This window comes from Uloborus diversus, chromosome 3, assembly GCF_026930045.1.
Source record: "Uloborus diversus isolate 005 chromosome 3, Udiv.v.3.1, whole genome shotgun sequence".
Taxonomy (NCBI): Eukaryota; Metazoa; Arthropoda; class Arachnida; order Araneae; family Uloboridae; genus Uloborus; species Uloborus diversus.
Window position 1 is genome coordinate 188698054 of NC_072733.1, and position 15215 is coordinate 188713268.

At 31.0% G+C, this 15215-nt stretch overlaps 1 protein-coding gene across 1 annotated transcript in view; it reads right to left on the bottom strand.

Annotated features, from left to right (window-relative positions):
* Positions 1–15215, bottom strand: part of LOC129218630 (integrator complex subunit 13-like) — a 50987-nt gene that overhangs the window by 26753 nt on the left and 9019 nt on the right. The window contains exons 4-6 of the mRNA XM_054852949.1: positions 11157–11237; positions 9472–9562; positions 3977–4105 (exon numbers count right to left, since the gene is read on the bottom strand). Coding sequence (XP_054708924.1) covers positions 3977–4105; positions 9472–9562; positions 11157–11237 — 301 coding nt within the window. The remainder of the gene's footprint in view (positions 1–3976; positions 4106–9471; positions 9563–11156; positions 11238–15215) is intronic.

Genomic DNA, 15215 nt, shown 5'->3' on the forward strand with positions numbered 1-15215 from the left:
TTGAGTCTATTCAATACTTTTGCTTTTTTATATTAATTTTTCTTTTTTGCTTTCCAAGCATTTTTTCAAAATAAAATCAAGCAGATTCCTGATTAAAGGTGCTCTATCACTCAATAGAAAATTCCACCATGGATGTGACAGCTCACAGAAAAAAAAAAGGACAACTGTGAAGAGAAGAAAAACAATTTCTATGTTCTTTTATGAGTGTCAAAAATTTACACAGTGAATCAATGGTTTAGTTTTATTTTTGTTTTAATTAAATCCGTATGTATATAAATATGTTTTTTCAAAGCTCAATTCTAAATTAATAATTTTTATTTTTCATGCCTTCACTTTGAAAATTCCAATCTCTTTGCATCCATTAAGGGAATTGGGTCTGTCTTATTTTTGATGTTTACTATGTTTTGTTAGCAAGTAAACGACTAAAATGCCTTTTTATTCATATTAAACACACAAAATGTAAAAGTTTGAAACAAAATTCCGCATATTTTTAAGAGTGCCATTTTAATAAAAGTTCAATACTGAACAACTAACTGCTTAAGTTTTATTTTGGTTTCAATTATTATAAGTTTTTACTAGATATTATGGTAAAGCTTAAAAGCTTGGAAAAAAGGAATTTTTTTTTTATTTTTGTATGTCTCACAGCTTTATTGGTTCCATTTACTATAAAAATGATACATGAGAAGTTTGAACAATGTACTAAATATTTGAAGGCACCTCAAAGGCCTCAAAGTTTAGAAAATACAGAAAAAATTATAATTTTTTGAAACTTAACAAATGCGTTCAAAGTTATCATTAAAGTGTTTAACAATATTGTACAAATTGACTCTCTTTTGAAATTAATGCTGTATCATCATTGCAAAAACTAAGAATTTTCTCTCTGCTAGCAGAGTAATTTGACTTTTAATAGCTTATATCAGGAATTGCTGTTGCTTTTCACTGTGGATTAACCCGCTATCTTCCATCAGAGAAATTTCCCATTTGGTATGATCATTAACTATTGTAGGACTTCAATTATATGCGTAATCTGTTTAAAGCAGTGGTGCCCAACCTACGGTCCGTGGACCTCATCCGGTCCACCAAGCTGATCCTTGTGGCCTCTTGTTTTGCTTAATGTAGCAAATTGAAAAGCAATTAATGACAATGTTACAAATTTGGTGCAGAATATTCTGAAATTGGTTTTGGAAAAACAAATGTATTTAGTAAAAGAAGCATAGTACTGATGACAACAATTACTGGCTTTTAATTTTCTTTTCCATTCCCATGTTATTTAGAAAGTTTTTAAATATTTTGAATTTCTGTACTATTTTGGCCCACAAGAAGCATTTTAATATGAGGTGCGGCCCATGTGTAGAAAAAAGTTGGGCACCAGGGGCGTGCAAAGGAAGTTTGGGGCTCGTAACAAATGACTTTTCCGGGCCCCCCTCTACATTGTCTACCCCTATACTTCATCCCTAGTTTTAAAAATATTGGGCCCCCTTCAGGCTCGGGCCAACAGGTGTCCGTTCTCCCCCCCCCCCCTGTGCACGCCTCTGATGGGCACCACTGGTTTAAAGCCACTCATTACTTTGCTATTCAACTGTAAATTCTAAATCTGAAATTTTTTTTTTATAAGATTTCATTTTCAATGAATATATAACTGATTTTCTCAGAGTCATTTCTACTTTTATAGCAGGATTTAGATTTCGCATAGCAGTCACCAACATCATTAGTCTTTTGGTTGATAAAATAAGTTATAAAAGGAAGCTAAACAAACAAGTCCTGATACATATTGCAAGAGTTAAAAAAAAAATGTACATGATTTTGATTCTGAAATGCAAAATTATTGATGAATATTCAAATTGCGGTTCAGAAAGTTGCGAGTCCCCCTGGAAGCTTGCAGTGCAGACTTCGAGGCTTTCAAATTTGTTCAAACTATGAAAAGTTACATATCCCATAGTCCTTCTCTTTTTGAAATCAATTTAAATTCAGCTTTGGAAGCCCAGATCTCGAGAAAATTGTACAACTATCTCTCTCTTCTTACAGGTACAAGCAAAAAAAAAAGGATGATCATGAGTTCCAGAAATTTATTACAATCTCCTCTTATCTTTGGTTTTTTTTGTACTAGGGATTTGTTTGCTTAGTTGATTGTTTCTATCGGTACATCTTCTACTAACATTGCAATAACCTTCAATGCAGTTTCTGGTTTACATTTCACTTACCAATACAATCTCAATATTTTTGAAAACTTTTGAACAGCAGTCTTCAAAAGTTTCTTTATTTAGCTCATTGGACCAGGGTTTAAACTGGTGTTATCAAAGCATATTGCAAATACTGTCATATCCACATTGCCATAGTTGTTAATGGCTGCAAAGACAGCCGCAGCCTGAGCTTTATCTGTTAAAGATATGGAATCTTAGGAAGTATCTAAAGTCAAGAAATTCCTTTCCCAGCAATTTGGTAAATGGACAACACAGTTACAATTTAAAAAAATTTCTAAAATTTTGGAACAGTTAAGGGATCTTTACTGATACAGATTAAGGGGGAAACCAGTTTAGACAGGTCCAAAAATCCACTTTTTGTTTTCTTTTTTTTAATGTCATAAAATGGTAGTAAAGCTGGTTATGAATATGTTGGCAAAATTTTAGTGAAAAATCCTGATTAGTTTCGTTGCTACTGAGCACTTAAATGACTGTGGAGGTTCGAAAACGTTCACAGCAGTTTGTTTTCAAACGTGTTTTTTTCTAAACTTTTTTGCTCAAACAACTGGTGGGCATTCAAGCTCAAAGAGTTTTTGACCAATCTTTCTGAAAATATCTGTGAATATTCTTTATTCAGTTATACTCTATATGAACCTAACTCTGGGACAATGCTATAAATTTAAAAAAAGAAATGTTTTTAATGCAAGAAAGTGAAAAAAAAAAAAAAAAAAAAAGTAGAGAAACATGAGATTGTAATCAAACATATCAAAAACATGTAACTTTCAACTTTTTTAATCACAATTAGGTTCCTATTCTTAAGAAATATGTTTACAAGAAAGAAAAATTGTAATGGTTACAGATAAAAATTGCGGCTTCAGTAATGCCCACCAGCAATAAGCTCAGATGGCAACTGCCCACGGATAACAGCTTCAAACTTCACTATTTCTGGTGCAAATGATTTGAAAAAAATCACAAGGTGTAGTTTAAAAGATGAATAAAATATCCATCAAGTTTAATAAAAGATTCTGAGAACTTCTTTCTTGCTGAAAAAATTCATTTCTAAACTAGTTTCTCCCTTAATAATTATACTATGTGAAAAATTAGTCTAGTCTTAAGAATTAAAAACAAGCCAAATTACCCATAATTCCTTAAAACTTATTGTAGTAATAATAAATGTATTTTTATAATGTTATGATTAAATTTAATTCCCATGTATTACAGATATTAATATGTGCATTAAAAACTTTCTCATTGTTGAACTACCTCCTAATATTGTTAGTTCCAGCTAAAAGTTTGCTGATTTTTTTTCCATAAAAAAGAACCAAATTAGGAGGTGAGAAGACCATATTTTTATACTTCAAAATTAAGCTCTACCCTACTAGACATATAACATTTCCAGTTAATATTTCTTGTATACTTTAACATAATGTGCAATGGTTTTATAGATATTGATCTATCTGGGGTTTCTCTCTCCAAGAGAGCGATGATGTCTCCCCCCCCCCCCCTTAATATTATGAAACTGCTCAAGAATAATAATATTCTTCCAAAAATGAAGAAAAATTACTGCAGAAACACAAACCTAAAAATTTCAATGGTGCTATGTTTGCCATGACCCCAACCAAATACATTACTATAAGTATAAATTTTGAAATTTTGTTTGTCAAAATTATTTGTTTTTTTCACAAAAAAGAAACATTGAGAACAATCATGGACAGACCTCTGTATTCAAAATCAAAGGCAAGAAATTACAGAAGCCACAATTAAAGCTGAATAAATAAGGATAGTATGTTTCTTACTTTCATAGGTATTCCAGTAACAGTTGTTGAAGCTAAATTATAATGTTGTTGAACAAGAACACCAAGCTTTGCTGCTAAGTGACGACCTGATTTGACATTGTGAATTTCAGTGCTCAAAATTGGAGACACCTAAAAATTTTTACATAATAACCATAAGTTGCAATCTAAAATAATAAAAATAGCAACAATAGTAATAAGAAGAAGAAAAACACATGAGTTATTGATTCAAAATAAACCTTAATTTAAACGTTATGGTGAAAATTCACGTTTTTTGGGTAACTAGAAGTTTTTTGGAAAATATTCACTTTAGCTTTTACTCCTAATGAAACTAAATTAGGAAAAACAAAAATCATTGAGTTATAAATAAAATGCTTACACTTGTGCGATAAGTGGGAAACACAATAACAATATTAAAAATGCAAAAATAGACTAAGAGTTGCAGGTACATGTTTTGGCATTTTAAGGAGCCTTTTTTTAAATTGAGCGAGTTGAAAAATTAAATTATGGCTAAAAAGACAGCTGCTGTGTGTCACAACGGTGATAGGCTAACATATTGTATACATAATAAAATAGAAGAATAACAGAGTGCAAATATGATGTAATGTCAATCATTCTTCATCAGATTTAATGGCGTTATACATTTTCCACCAGATGTTGGAAATTCTTGCTATTTGTATCATGTTTTCATCTAACGCATTTTTCACTGAATTATTTAAGTGGTTATCTACTGTTAATTAAGTTGAAATGGAAAGTTAAAGCAGATTTTGGAGGAACTGAATGTTCTGAAATGAAGTAGTACTCACATACTGTTCTATCAAACAAGTATTAGCCAGCAGTGCACCTTTAATAAAAATTGCGAAGAATGGAAAGTCATATTTTTATTAAGAATGGAATGTAGAATTTCTTCATCGTTAACTTTTTTTGAGGAGCTCGATAAGTGAGAGTTAAAAGACATGAACATCTGTAGCAATTAGGGAGACTCATGGGGGTATTGCTCCCTAAAATACCTTAAACAATCATCAAAAACAATTCTTCTTCCTGGATTTTTTAAACAACTACTTCACTAATTCTTTGGTTTAAAATTTTAGTATTGATCTTACTTTGAACACCAATAACCAGTGGGGTACAGAGCACCCCCGCAACCCTCATGTCTGGGGGGGGGGGAGCACAGAGGTATGAGGGCGCACTCTCTGAAAGAACACTTCGTTATAATTAAAAAACAATTGTTCTTTTGAGGGGTGGGGGCACACTTATTAATTAACTGGGAGGGGGGGAGTGGTCGCACCGAAGTATCTGTACACTACTGCCAATGATATTGAACTCTTTTAGTACCTTTAATTTTTTAAACTTTTGTTTAATTTTTTTTAAAAAATGTTTCTGAATTTTTTTCCTTTAAAGTTACAATTTTTTATACAGTAAATCTCGATCTTACACCTCCTCAGTCTACGTTTGCCCCTCATTTGACCTTTTTTTTTTCATACTTCCCGCACTTTAATAATGTTAATTTAACTCGGAGAGAAAGTTTTTTTGTTTATGAATTTCCTGCATTTTAAGTGTCTATGGGAGAAGAGAAAAAAATAATTGTCCAAAATAAGCAAAATATTTCCTTTTCTGCTTTTTTAAAGCTAATCGATGCTGTGAAAAGTAAATCTGTGAAAACATCCACTATTAAGGACTATTTTCACCCTAAATACCTGGTTTCACAACCAAGTGTGTTAAATTGATCTAAAATGGTATGTACAGTAATGTTCTTTTTGTAAAATATAGATATTATACCTTTTTAAAGAGTCATCTTCACTACTTTTACTTTTTTCTATTTGATTTTTGCTTTTCATGCATTTCTCTTATTTTACGCTTTTCCGTATTTTAAAATTTTTAATCAAGTCCCTTGAGAAACGTAAAATTGGGATTTCAATGTAGCATCTTCATTTATAATTAAATTCGTGCATTCCTTATTGCATAAATAATTTATTTCCTGCTAATAATTTCACGTATTATGGTATAACATTTTACAATTCATTAGTGATCTTTTTGTCAAATTCTTAGAATGAAAGCAAGTTGAAAAAGAAAGATTGAATCTGAAACACAGAATAAACCCTTCTTTGCATTTTTTGACTTTCTGATTTGTCTTTATAAAAATAATTCTGAATATATTCGGGCTTGCCGCCAGGAGGGTTAATAACACAAACACCTTCAGCTACTGAAGGCTGTAAAGGCTAGCTTTTACGAGAAGAGGAGGGTTTAGGAATAACCTTTTAGAATGAAAACTTGGACCTTGAGCTATGTTTAGAATACTGACAATATAGTAATGTTCAAAGAGTTAAAGAGGTTGATGATTTACCTTTTAATTATAGATGGTCAACATTAGTCTGTTTTTAATTACATGATCTAATGAATAGTCTAATAAGGGATATAATAAGAAATAAAAAACAATGAATGTTGAATATTTAAAAGAAAACTACACCAGAAATTAAAGTGAAGTTGTATTTATATGTAAGAGATTTTTTCCCCAGGAAAAACAAATGTACCAGGACAATGTACTAGCATCAGTTCTAGACAAATGATGTACATAAAGAAAAAAAAGGATCAGAAAAATAAAGTGGTGAGATAAATCTTTAAAATAACAGACTTATTATCATAAAGAAAAATAAAAGTATTATTCTGTATGATAATGAGAGAGATTTCTGTGGCTAGAGCAAATTATATAGTACAGAAAAACAATTTCTACATTATCAACATTTCATTCATTATGTTCTTTCCATTTTAAACTCTTATTCAACACTTAAATGTAAGTTTTATTCTTTATCTGAAATCTAGCAATGAATTTTAGATGGATGTGGGTTTCAGGTTGATGAATTTGAGACAGTTGAGAGTACGGCTGAAAACATTATCACTATAATAATCAAGTTCATTTTGGACTAATTTTAGAATTTCATTGCTTTGTGAATAGAAATTGAATAATGGCTAATATATTTTTCTCTTTTTGTGAAGTGCTTCAATTAAAACCAATGTTCATTGTTTCAATACCCTTCTGATATTCTAATGAATCATACATTTCAACAGGAAAATATCTGTAAACTTAAATGCATTGAATTGTCAAACTCCAATATTGTAAATATTACTTTTCTTTTACCACCCTGCACTTGTGTTTATCTCATATTATATCATATTACAATTTAAATTTTTACTGTGAAAATTGATGGGCAAGTAAACTGCAACTTAACTTTAAGGTCTACTCATCCAAAAACGTGATGAGAGATTAAATTTATCTTTTTATCGCAAATAGAAATGAAAATATTTTAAACGACTTGATCCAAAGAATTTCTACAAGCATTTAGAAGTGTTTACAATACTTGATCCATTAATGTATAAGGGTGAGAATAGAATTCAAATATATCAATAAACGAATAAAAATGGTGAGGTAATAGATATGCTAGGCATACACTATGAGACCAAAAGTATTGAGACAATTTCAAAAAATCACATTTTTACAGATTTCTTGAAAAATAAAAGGACAATTGCTCTGTAATTTTCTTTCACATAAGAGGTATACTCCAGCTGTCATTTTCCAATAAAAATTTAGTCTACTATTCATTTAGGGGACCAGCAACAATTTGAGGAACAGAAAAAGGTTTTTGATCATTTTTCATTGTAAACAGTTGGGAATAAGCTATAAATTTCAGAAATAAGTTAAAAAAAACTACCTAGAATTTATTTTTATACTCTCCTAAAAATATCTCTTATACCCAAGGAGATATAAACATTTCTGTCAAAAATGCAAATTTTTTTTGAAGGTTTTCGGCACAGAGTTTTCTGTCAAACGTTACTATACTTTCAGAATATTTGACAGCATATTAGAGAAACATAATAATAAAATTTGAAGTTAAAATATTGAAATTTTAATGAAATATGAACGTTTTAAGTAATTTTTCACTGTGCATACACGAAAGATAGCTATTTATGATGTTTATAATCAAAGCTCAGATATATCCTACAAGTCACAAAATACCACCTCAATGTCTTAAAAATTAAAAAAGCTATCAGTGATCTAATGAGCCGAATTTCTATAATTTTTGGATAGGTGACTAATGGTAAGGGGTCGTTCGCAAACTGGCAACACAATACTGCTATCGTTGCAAAGTGATTCATGATAAGAACGGATTATTTGCGAACGGTCCCTCACGATTCTTTGTCTTGCCAAGAATTATTGAAATTCGGCTCATTAGATCGCCGATAACTTTTTAGATTTTAAAGATATCACGGTGAAATTATTTTATGAGTTGTATGATATATCTGGGTTTATGATTATGAAAGTTATAAATTGCTATCTTTCGTGCATGTGCAGTGAAAAATTAATTGCTTTAAAATTTTATATTTCACTAAATTTTCAATATTTTAACTTCAAAATTTATTATTAGTTTCTCTAATATGCTGTCAAATATTCTGAAAGTTTAGTAGTGTTTGACAGAAAACTATGCATGATATGAGTCATAACCATTTTTTAAAAAAATTGCATTTTTGAAAAAATGCTTATATCTCCGTGGGTATGAGAGATACTTTCACGAAAATATAAAAATGAATTCTAGATAGCTTTTTAACTTATTTCTGAAATTTATAGCTTATTCCCAGCTATTTACAATGAAAAATGAGCAAAAACGTTCTTCTGTTCAATCAATTTGTTGCTCATCCCCTAAATGAATAGTAGACTTAATTTTTGTTGGAAAATGGTAGCTGGAGTACACTGTTAGAAATTCTGTAAATAGTAATAATTTTTATGATTAATTTGCTGTAATCTGGCTAAATTCGGCGTTGATTCCATAATCTTTCATCTAAAATTATTGACGTTACGAATCTAAATCTAACGTAACCTGTAAATAGCTTTTTGTAATGTACATACAACCCCAAAACGTTCGACTGAAGTATACGGTCCCCCTATTTTTCATTGATAAGATTCGTGAATGAAGAAAAAAAGAAAATCAAGAAGCAGTTCGAATTTTGTGGAAACTTCTCTTTCGAGATTTATAAATAGACACGCCCAACGGAGGGAGTCAGTCTCGAGTTAGTTTTTGGCTTGTGAATCGTGTCAGCGGTACGCTGGAGAGCATGTATTAGCTCTGTTTTGCGAAGCCTTTAAGCTGTATTTTTACATATTTGGATGTAAATACGTGTGTAACCGTTGAGTTTAAGGTGTTAATTGATATTTGCTTAATTGCTGATGATTGATTTAGCAGTTGTAACTACGCTTCCTGTACATAGCTGCAAATAAATCTCCTGTGTTTTCTCAAGAACTGTGTCGTCCTTTCAAGAAAGTTTGTATCACGAACTCTTAACAATACCTTTTACGTGAAAAAAATTAGACCAATTGGTCTTTAATTTCTCGAGAAATCTGTAAAAATTTGAATTTTTGAAAGTGTCCCAATACTTTTGGTCATATAGTGTATGAACAAATAGTTTATTAAAGTAAATCAGTAAATAGTGATTGAAAAGATATATACCATTCTTTTGGGCTGAAATGCAATGCAGCTTTCTTTATTAACAGGATAAACATGCATCATTACAAGTTCACAATACTGGATTGGCATTAGACTGCAAAAAATATATATATAGATTTATAAATATAAGTGTGATAAAGGATCTTTATAAGGCACATTTTAGAAACATATGTTTTGCCTTACACAGAACTTTGTTTTATATAGATTATTTCAAATCAAGTTATCTCAGTCAATATTGCTTGAAATTTATATGAATCTTTTGCATATTAACAAAATTTTCAAACACTAATTACACAAATAAATGATACTTATTATGCTTCAGAAATAAATATGCTACACCATAAAAAGTTATTCTGATATTTTATAGAGTAACTTCAGATATTTTTGCTTGCACCAAGATTTGCTTGTTGCGTAAACAAAAGCAATCTGGTTTTATTCCATTTTTCTATCATTATCACAAGACTCATTTCTATTCTTTTCAAGTGCTTTAATTGTTATGCTTGTATTTTATATTTAAAGGCTTTGAAATGGAGAAAAAATGAAATGCTAAGATGAATTTCGTTTTTACAAAATTCTGTTATTGTTGCAATGCACAATGTGGGGAATTTTAACAACACAATTAAATGTTTGACTTTTGAGCTGATCTTCTGCTCCTAGTTACACTAAACAAAACATTTCTGAACCCACTTTACACCAAAGCTACATCTAAAAGCCTATGTTTGTAATTTCACTATTTTCAAACTTTTTTTTTTTATGAGGCATTGTTACATTTTTTAGAGCAACTAAAAGTGCTTTATTAGAGCACCATTTAGTATATGACTGAATAAGAATGCTTTTTACAAAAGATACTTTGAAAGCAAATGTTAATAATAAAAAAACTTATTAGGTAAAATGAAGTCATTTTATTACGCAGATAATCTCAGCTATTAGAAATTCAAGGAGCTGGTCTTAGTCTCAATTTTCCCAGATTTTGAGGATACATTGTATCACAGATACACCGACTCAATGTTTTTATGTTAATGGAAAACCATTGCTGGACCTTCAAAAACAATCAAATCATCTTGGAAAGTTTGACAGCAACATCAGCCAAGTCACAGCCCACTTTAACATTTCTCTGTTGCTCTGAACTTTCTATTTCTTGCCTTTTGCTTTGGTTTTGTAGATGCTATGAATAGTAACTATGTTACAAATTTGGAGCGAAATATTCAGAAATTAGTTTCTGAGAAACAACTACAAATGTTGCACCAATAAAATAAGCATCTAGTAGTGTTAACAAGTCTCAATTTGTACTTTTACCCCTTTTAGATGTTTCCGATGATATCTAAGAAAGATGTAAATAGAATTTAACTTTTACATGCAGACTGGCCTGCAAGATTCATCTTATTACATGGTGTGGTCCTCGAGCAGAAAAAGGTTGGGCAGCACAGAACGGTACTAATGTAATTAAGTTACTGAGAACTAGCATAGTTAAATATTATTTATCTTATTCGTCATTAAAATTATCATTACGATTAAAAATATTTAATGAAAAAATATAAAAGAATGCTAACAAAAAGTCAAATTCTAATAAAAGCTACATTAAAGATCATAACATATTAGCAATAGGTGAATATAATTAACCAACAACAAACATCAATTCAGTAAATGTAAAAAACTATACATTTCAAACAAACAATAATAAAAAATACCTATCTGAACTGGAAGCCAATCTATTATGCTGCACTAAGGCATTTTCAAAGTAATCAAGCAATGCATTAACTTCTAAGTCACTGAAACATCAAAGACATAAAATGAAAAAAAAAGCAATGCTTAAACAAACTCAGAAGAATGATAATACTCATCAAGACAAACAGAAAATACGATGGAACATGGGTCACAAATGACCTTTAAAGGATGAAAATCGAGATAATGCATCTAGATATGGACAAATTGAGAGAAGAAAGAAACACCCAAATGCTTGTACCTTCTACATGTAAAAAGGGTGCATCCATTCAATGCACAGAACTCCCCGCACTGAAATGTGCAAAACATCCAGCTCAGCTCAAACTGTTTGAATATTGGTATCGGAAAGTCTGTAAATGACTGTAGCACTTGTTCTTCATTTTTGTAGTTTGCACATGACGTTTTCATCCTTTATCGCAGGCTCTTGCATGAAAAGCCCCAGTTTCTTGTACGAATTTATCAATTCTCATGAAAGTGCCATGATAAGGACAAAAATGTGTAGGAAATTGTTTTTCACATAACCTCTGCAATATGTAGCCATTTCCTGCAGCTTTGTTATACAGCATATGCATATCAGCCATTTCGTTATTGGAACATGTAGCCATTCCAACTAGAAGCTCAAACGAAAAGTTTTTGCAATGATACTACCTATTGTTGTAGGTGGTTCATGTGTTCACAATGTATGCTTGCTGCAAAGCTGCATTCATTAGTCGGTTTCTAAGAAGGTGGAAAATATACATATTATGTGGATTCCTGCTCGCGGATCTGTTTGCCATTCTTCCAAGTCTTTGTTACACCTTTCTTACTACACAAAGTAAAGGAAAAATCAGCTTTGTACTACTGCAAGTTCCACAGAAAAACAGCATACGAGATTTCGATGTTTTTATTAGTTTTGCGATTTTCACCCTTTCAAAAATTATTTGCGACCCTATGTTCCATGGCATTTTTTGTCAGTCTTCATTAGTATTATCATCTCTAAGTTTGTTGAATCATTTTAGATGAGCCATATATATACATCTATATATACAGTAGGTGCCACTTAATGTGATCATGCTTAATGTTATCATTCTTGTAATATTATCAGAATCATGAAGTCCCACAACAATTGCATATTAACACATGTTAAAAAAAGGTCGGATATTGTAATCAGTCTCGTTTATAGTAATCACTTTTTGAAAATTTTTCAATTATTTCCCTTTTTTTTATCCCTTAAATCAATAGAAATACAAAGATAAGCCCTGACAAAACTAACTTTATGTATGGCATTCGGTAGGTTTCAATAACAGTGCAATTTTTTTCTAGGAATGAAATGACAGGAAATTCTTTCTCGGTGACCACTGACTCCCCTAAGTTGATTTTTATTTGCACACGCAAAAATTCAGTCAATGGACATGTTGCAAGTGGTGATCTTCTTCCACTTTGAGAGAATTAATCTGGCTTCTAGAAAAATAAGTTCCTTTCTTATCAGTAAAGCAGAAGAAAAATGGAAACGTTCTTTAGTTTCTGAATAGCCCTTATATACACACACACATATATATATATATACATAGAGAGGAGAAAGAGAGAAATATTAGAGCTGGGAGATGTAGGAGTTTCTACATTGTGATGCAGCACCAACCTTACATTGCAATGTTGTGATACATCACAACGTTCAACAATATTTTTTTAAAGATTTACCTAAACTTAAAATTGTACGTTTAAATTTTACAAAATATGTATTCATCATGTGAGTTACTTGCACTTTACTTTTAGTAGCAGCAAGAAATTAACAAAAGAAAACGGATAAGATAGCATTGCAGACATGTGTTTTGTTATTACAATGAATTTATCTTTTCAATGCAAAAGGATGTGAGTTTACGGAAGTTGACAGTAAAGTCATGTATTTCATGCACAAACTCACATCTTCTTGCATGCAAAAACTGGTTTCTTGTCATAAAAATAACTAGGCCGCAATTTGTTCCTACATTACTCTTTAAACTTCAACTCTTTTTTTTTCACCAGTCTTTCATTATATTTTCTATCAAGAGCTAAAACAAAATTTGCAATTCCTTCATGTTTTGGAGGAAGTGAAGGTTCTTGTTCACTTATGATACTTCTGCCAATGTTCGTTTCAAAAGTGTCCTGTAACTAACTCTTCATACCATCATTGTTATGGAAGATTAGTAAACTCTCTCCAAAGCTAAGATCAGCACTCTACAAATTTAATATTGGTATGAAAAAAAAAGATTAAAACAGTTACAATCACAAACCGGTGTCTATACACTAGTGCTTTGATTTTTAGTCAGTTCGGTATCGGTGCACACCTTTAGCGTTTAGAGAGAAATTCTAAACCAGTTTAACGATGTGGGATGTAAACCGGCTTTCAGCGATGTTTGGATGCATCCATCGCCCAGTCCTAAAAATATATATATATAAAATTTAGGGTATCAACATATTACTGCATTCAAAACAAGTGGTATTATTTTCTAAGCTGATACAAATGGACAACCATTGTGAGCCCAATTAAAGTAGTAGGATGAAAACTCCACCTATAAAGATTCATTTTTTCCCCCTCCCATAAAAAGGGATTTTTCTTATTGCAGATAGAAAATACTTGCAATCACCAAACCTTTTGAGTCAATAACAAAGGACACATTTCTTGCAAGCAGTATTGCCAATCTTTTTGTCAGTAATCCCAGAAGAAATGACTTACATATGAAGAGTTTCTAAGGTTCTTCAGGAGCAACATGAAAGGTTGAAAAACTGTTATTGATATTAATAAAACTATGAATAATTTATTATTAATCCTTCCTTAAATAATACAAAACAGGTTGCAAAAATAAAATATTCAGCAGTATCGTTTCTAATATGAATATTTCTTATAATTTCTTCAGTAGTACACAATACAGATCGTATTGAGCAAAAATACAAATGTACTTTCTAGAATAAATATGTTTTTATTTGAATGCATCGCTTAGCAAAAATGCAAAAACAGTTAGGCAAAATGTATTATCTAAGAATAAGTATTATAAACAAATATTTGGACAAATGCAATGCAGATTATAGACTGGTAAAAAAGGAAAAAAATAAATTTGTGGCAAGGAAAGAAAAGAGTGGCAGCATCAGTGGATATTCCAAAAACATGGTAGTTTTAGGCTTTCGACTGGTAGACTGGTTTTACAGCAAATTAGCTTTACAGCAAAATCAGTTTCAAAAATTGATGTGGGTGTTGAATGTTAGTAGATTTCAAGTAAGCAGATTTGTAGCACTCCAGTGTACATAGATATTCTATGACAATGATAAATCCAACAACATTGATATGATTACGATGGAGTTGAAAGGAATATGGGTATGGGGTTTTATTTGAAGACTATGTACATATTATGTTATATTAATCAGTGAAACATTTCCACTTTTTTTTGAAGCCTCAAATTCACTGCCAAAAATTAAAAAATATTGTTCCAAGTTTTATTATTAAATACAATGTTCTATCTTTATGTGCTGTAATTTTCAAAACAAATTTCCCGATTCGTTCATTTTGAAAAAACTCGGTCATCTTAATTTCACTTTGCCCCACATTCCTCTACATTTATTTACTAGAATTCCCATTATGGCTTAAAACCAAAGGCTCTATAGGGGCATTTCAAACCATACTCCCCCTCCCCCTCTGCTACAACTCTGAAATGTAAGATAGTTTGTTCGATGTTAAGAAATAGCAAGTGCTTCACTTAGGTCATGGAAACAAGTACATGCAAACTATTAGTAACTGGAATCCAACATTAGCAAATCAGAAAATTGTTGATGTGGGTTTTTTAATTTGTTAGTATTTTTGTTTAACAAGTAACAAAGTCAACACAGAACTCTGTTTTATCAATAGGCCTATTTCACATTATTTAAGGAAGTTTACCTTTATTTAGAAGTTTGGAGGGGTCTCGTTTGAAGGATGATTTTCTGTTTTGATCTTAAGAAAGATAATAACTTATCGGAATAGGTTCAAAGGAAAGTTATTAAGTTAGTTATCAGAACTTTCAAATTTAGATTATCAT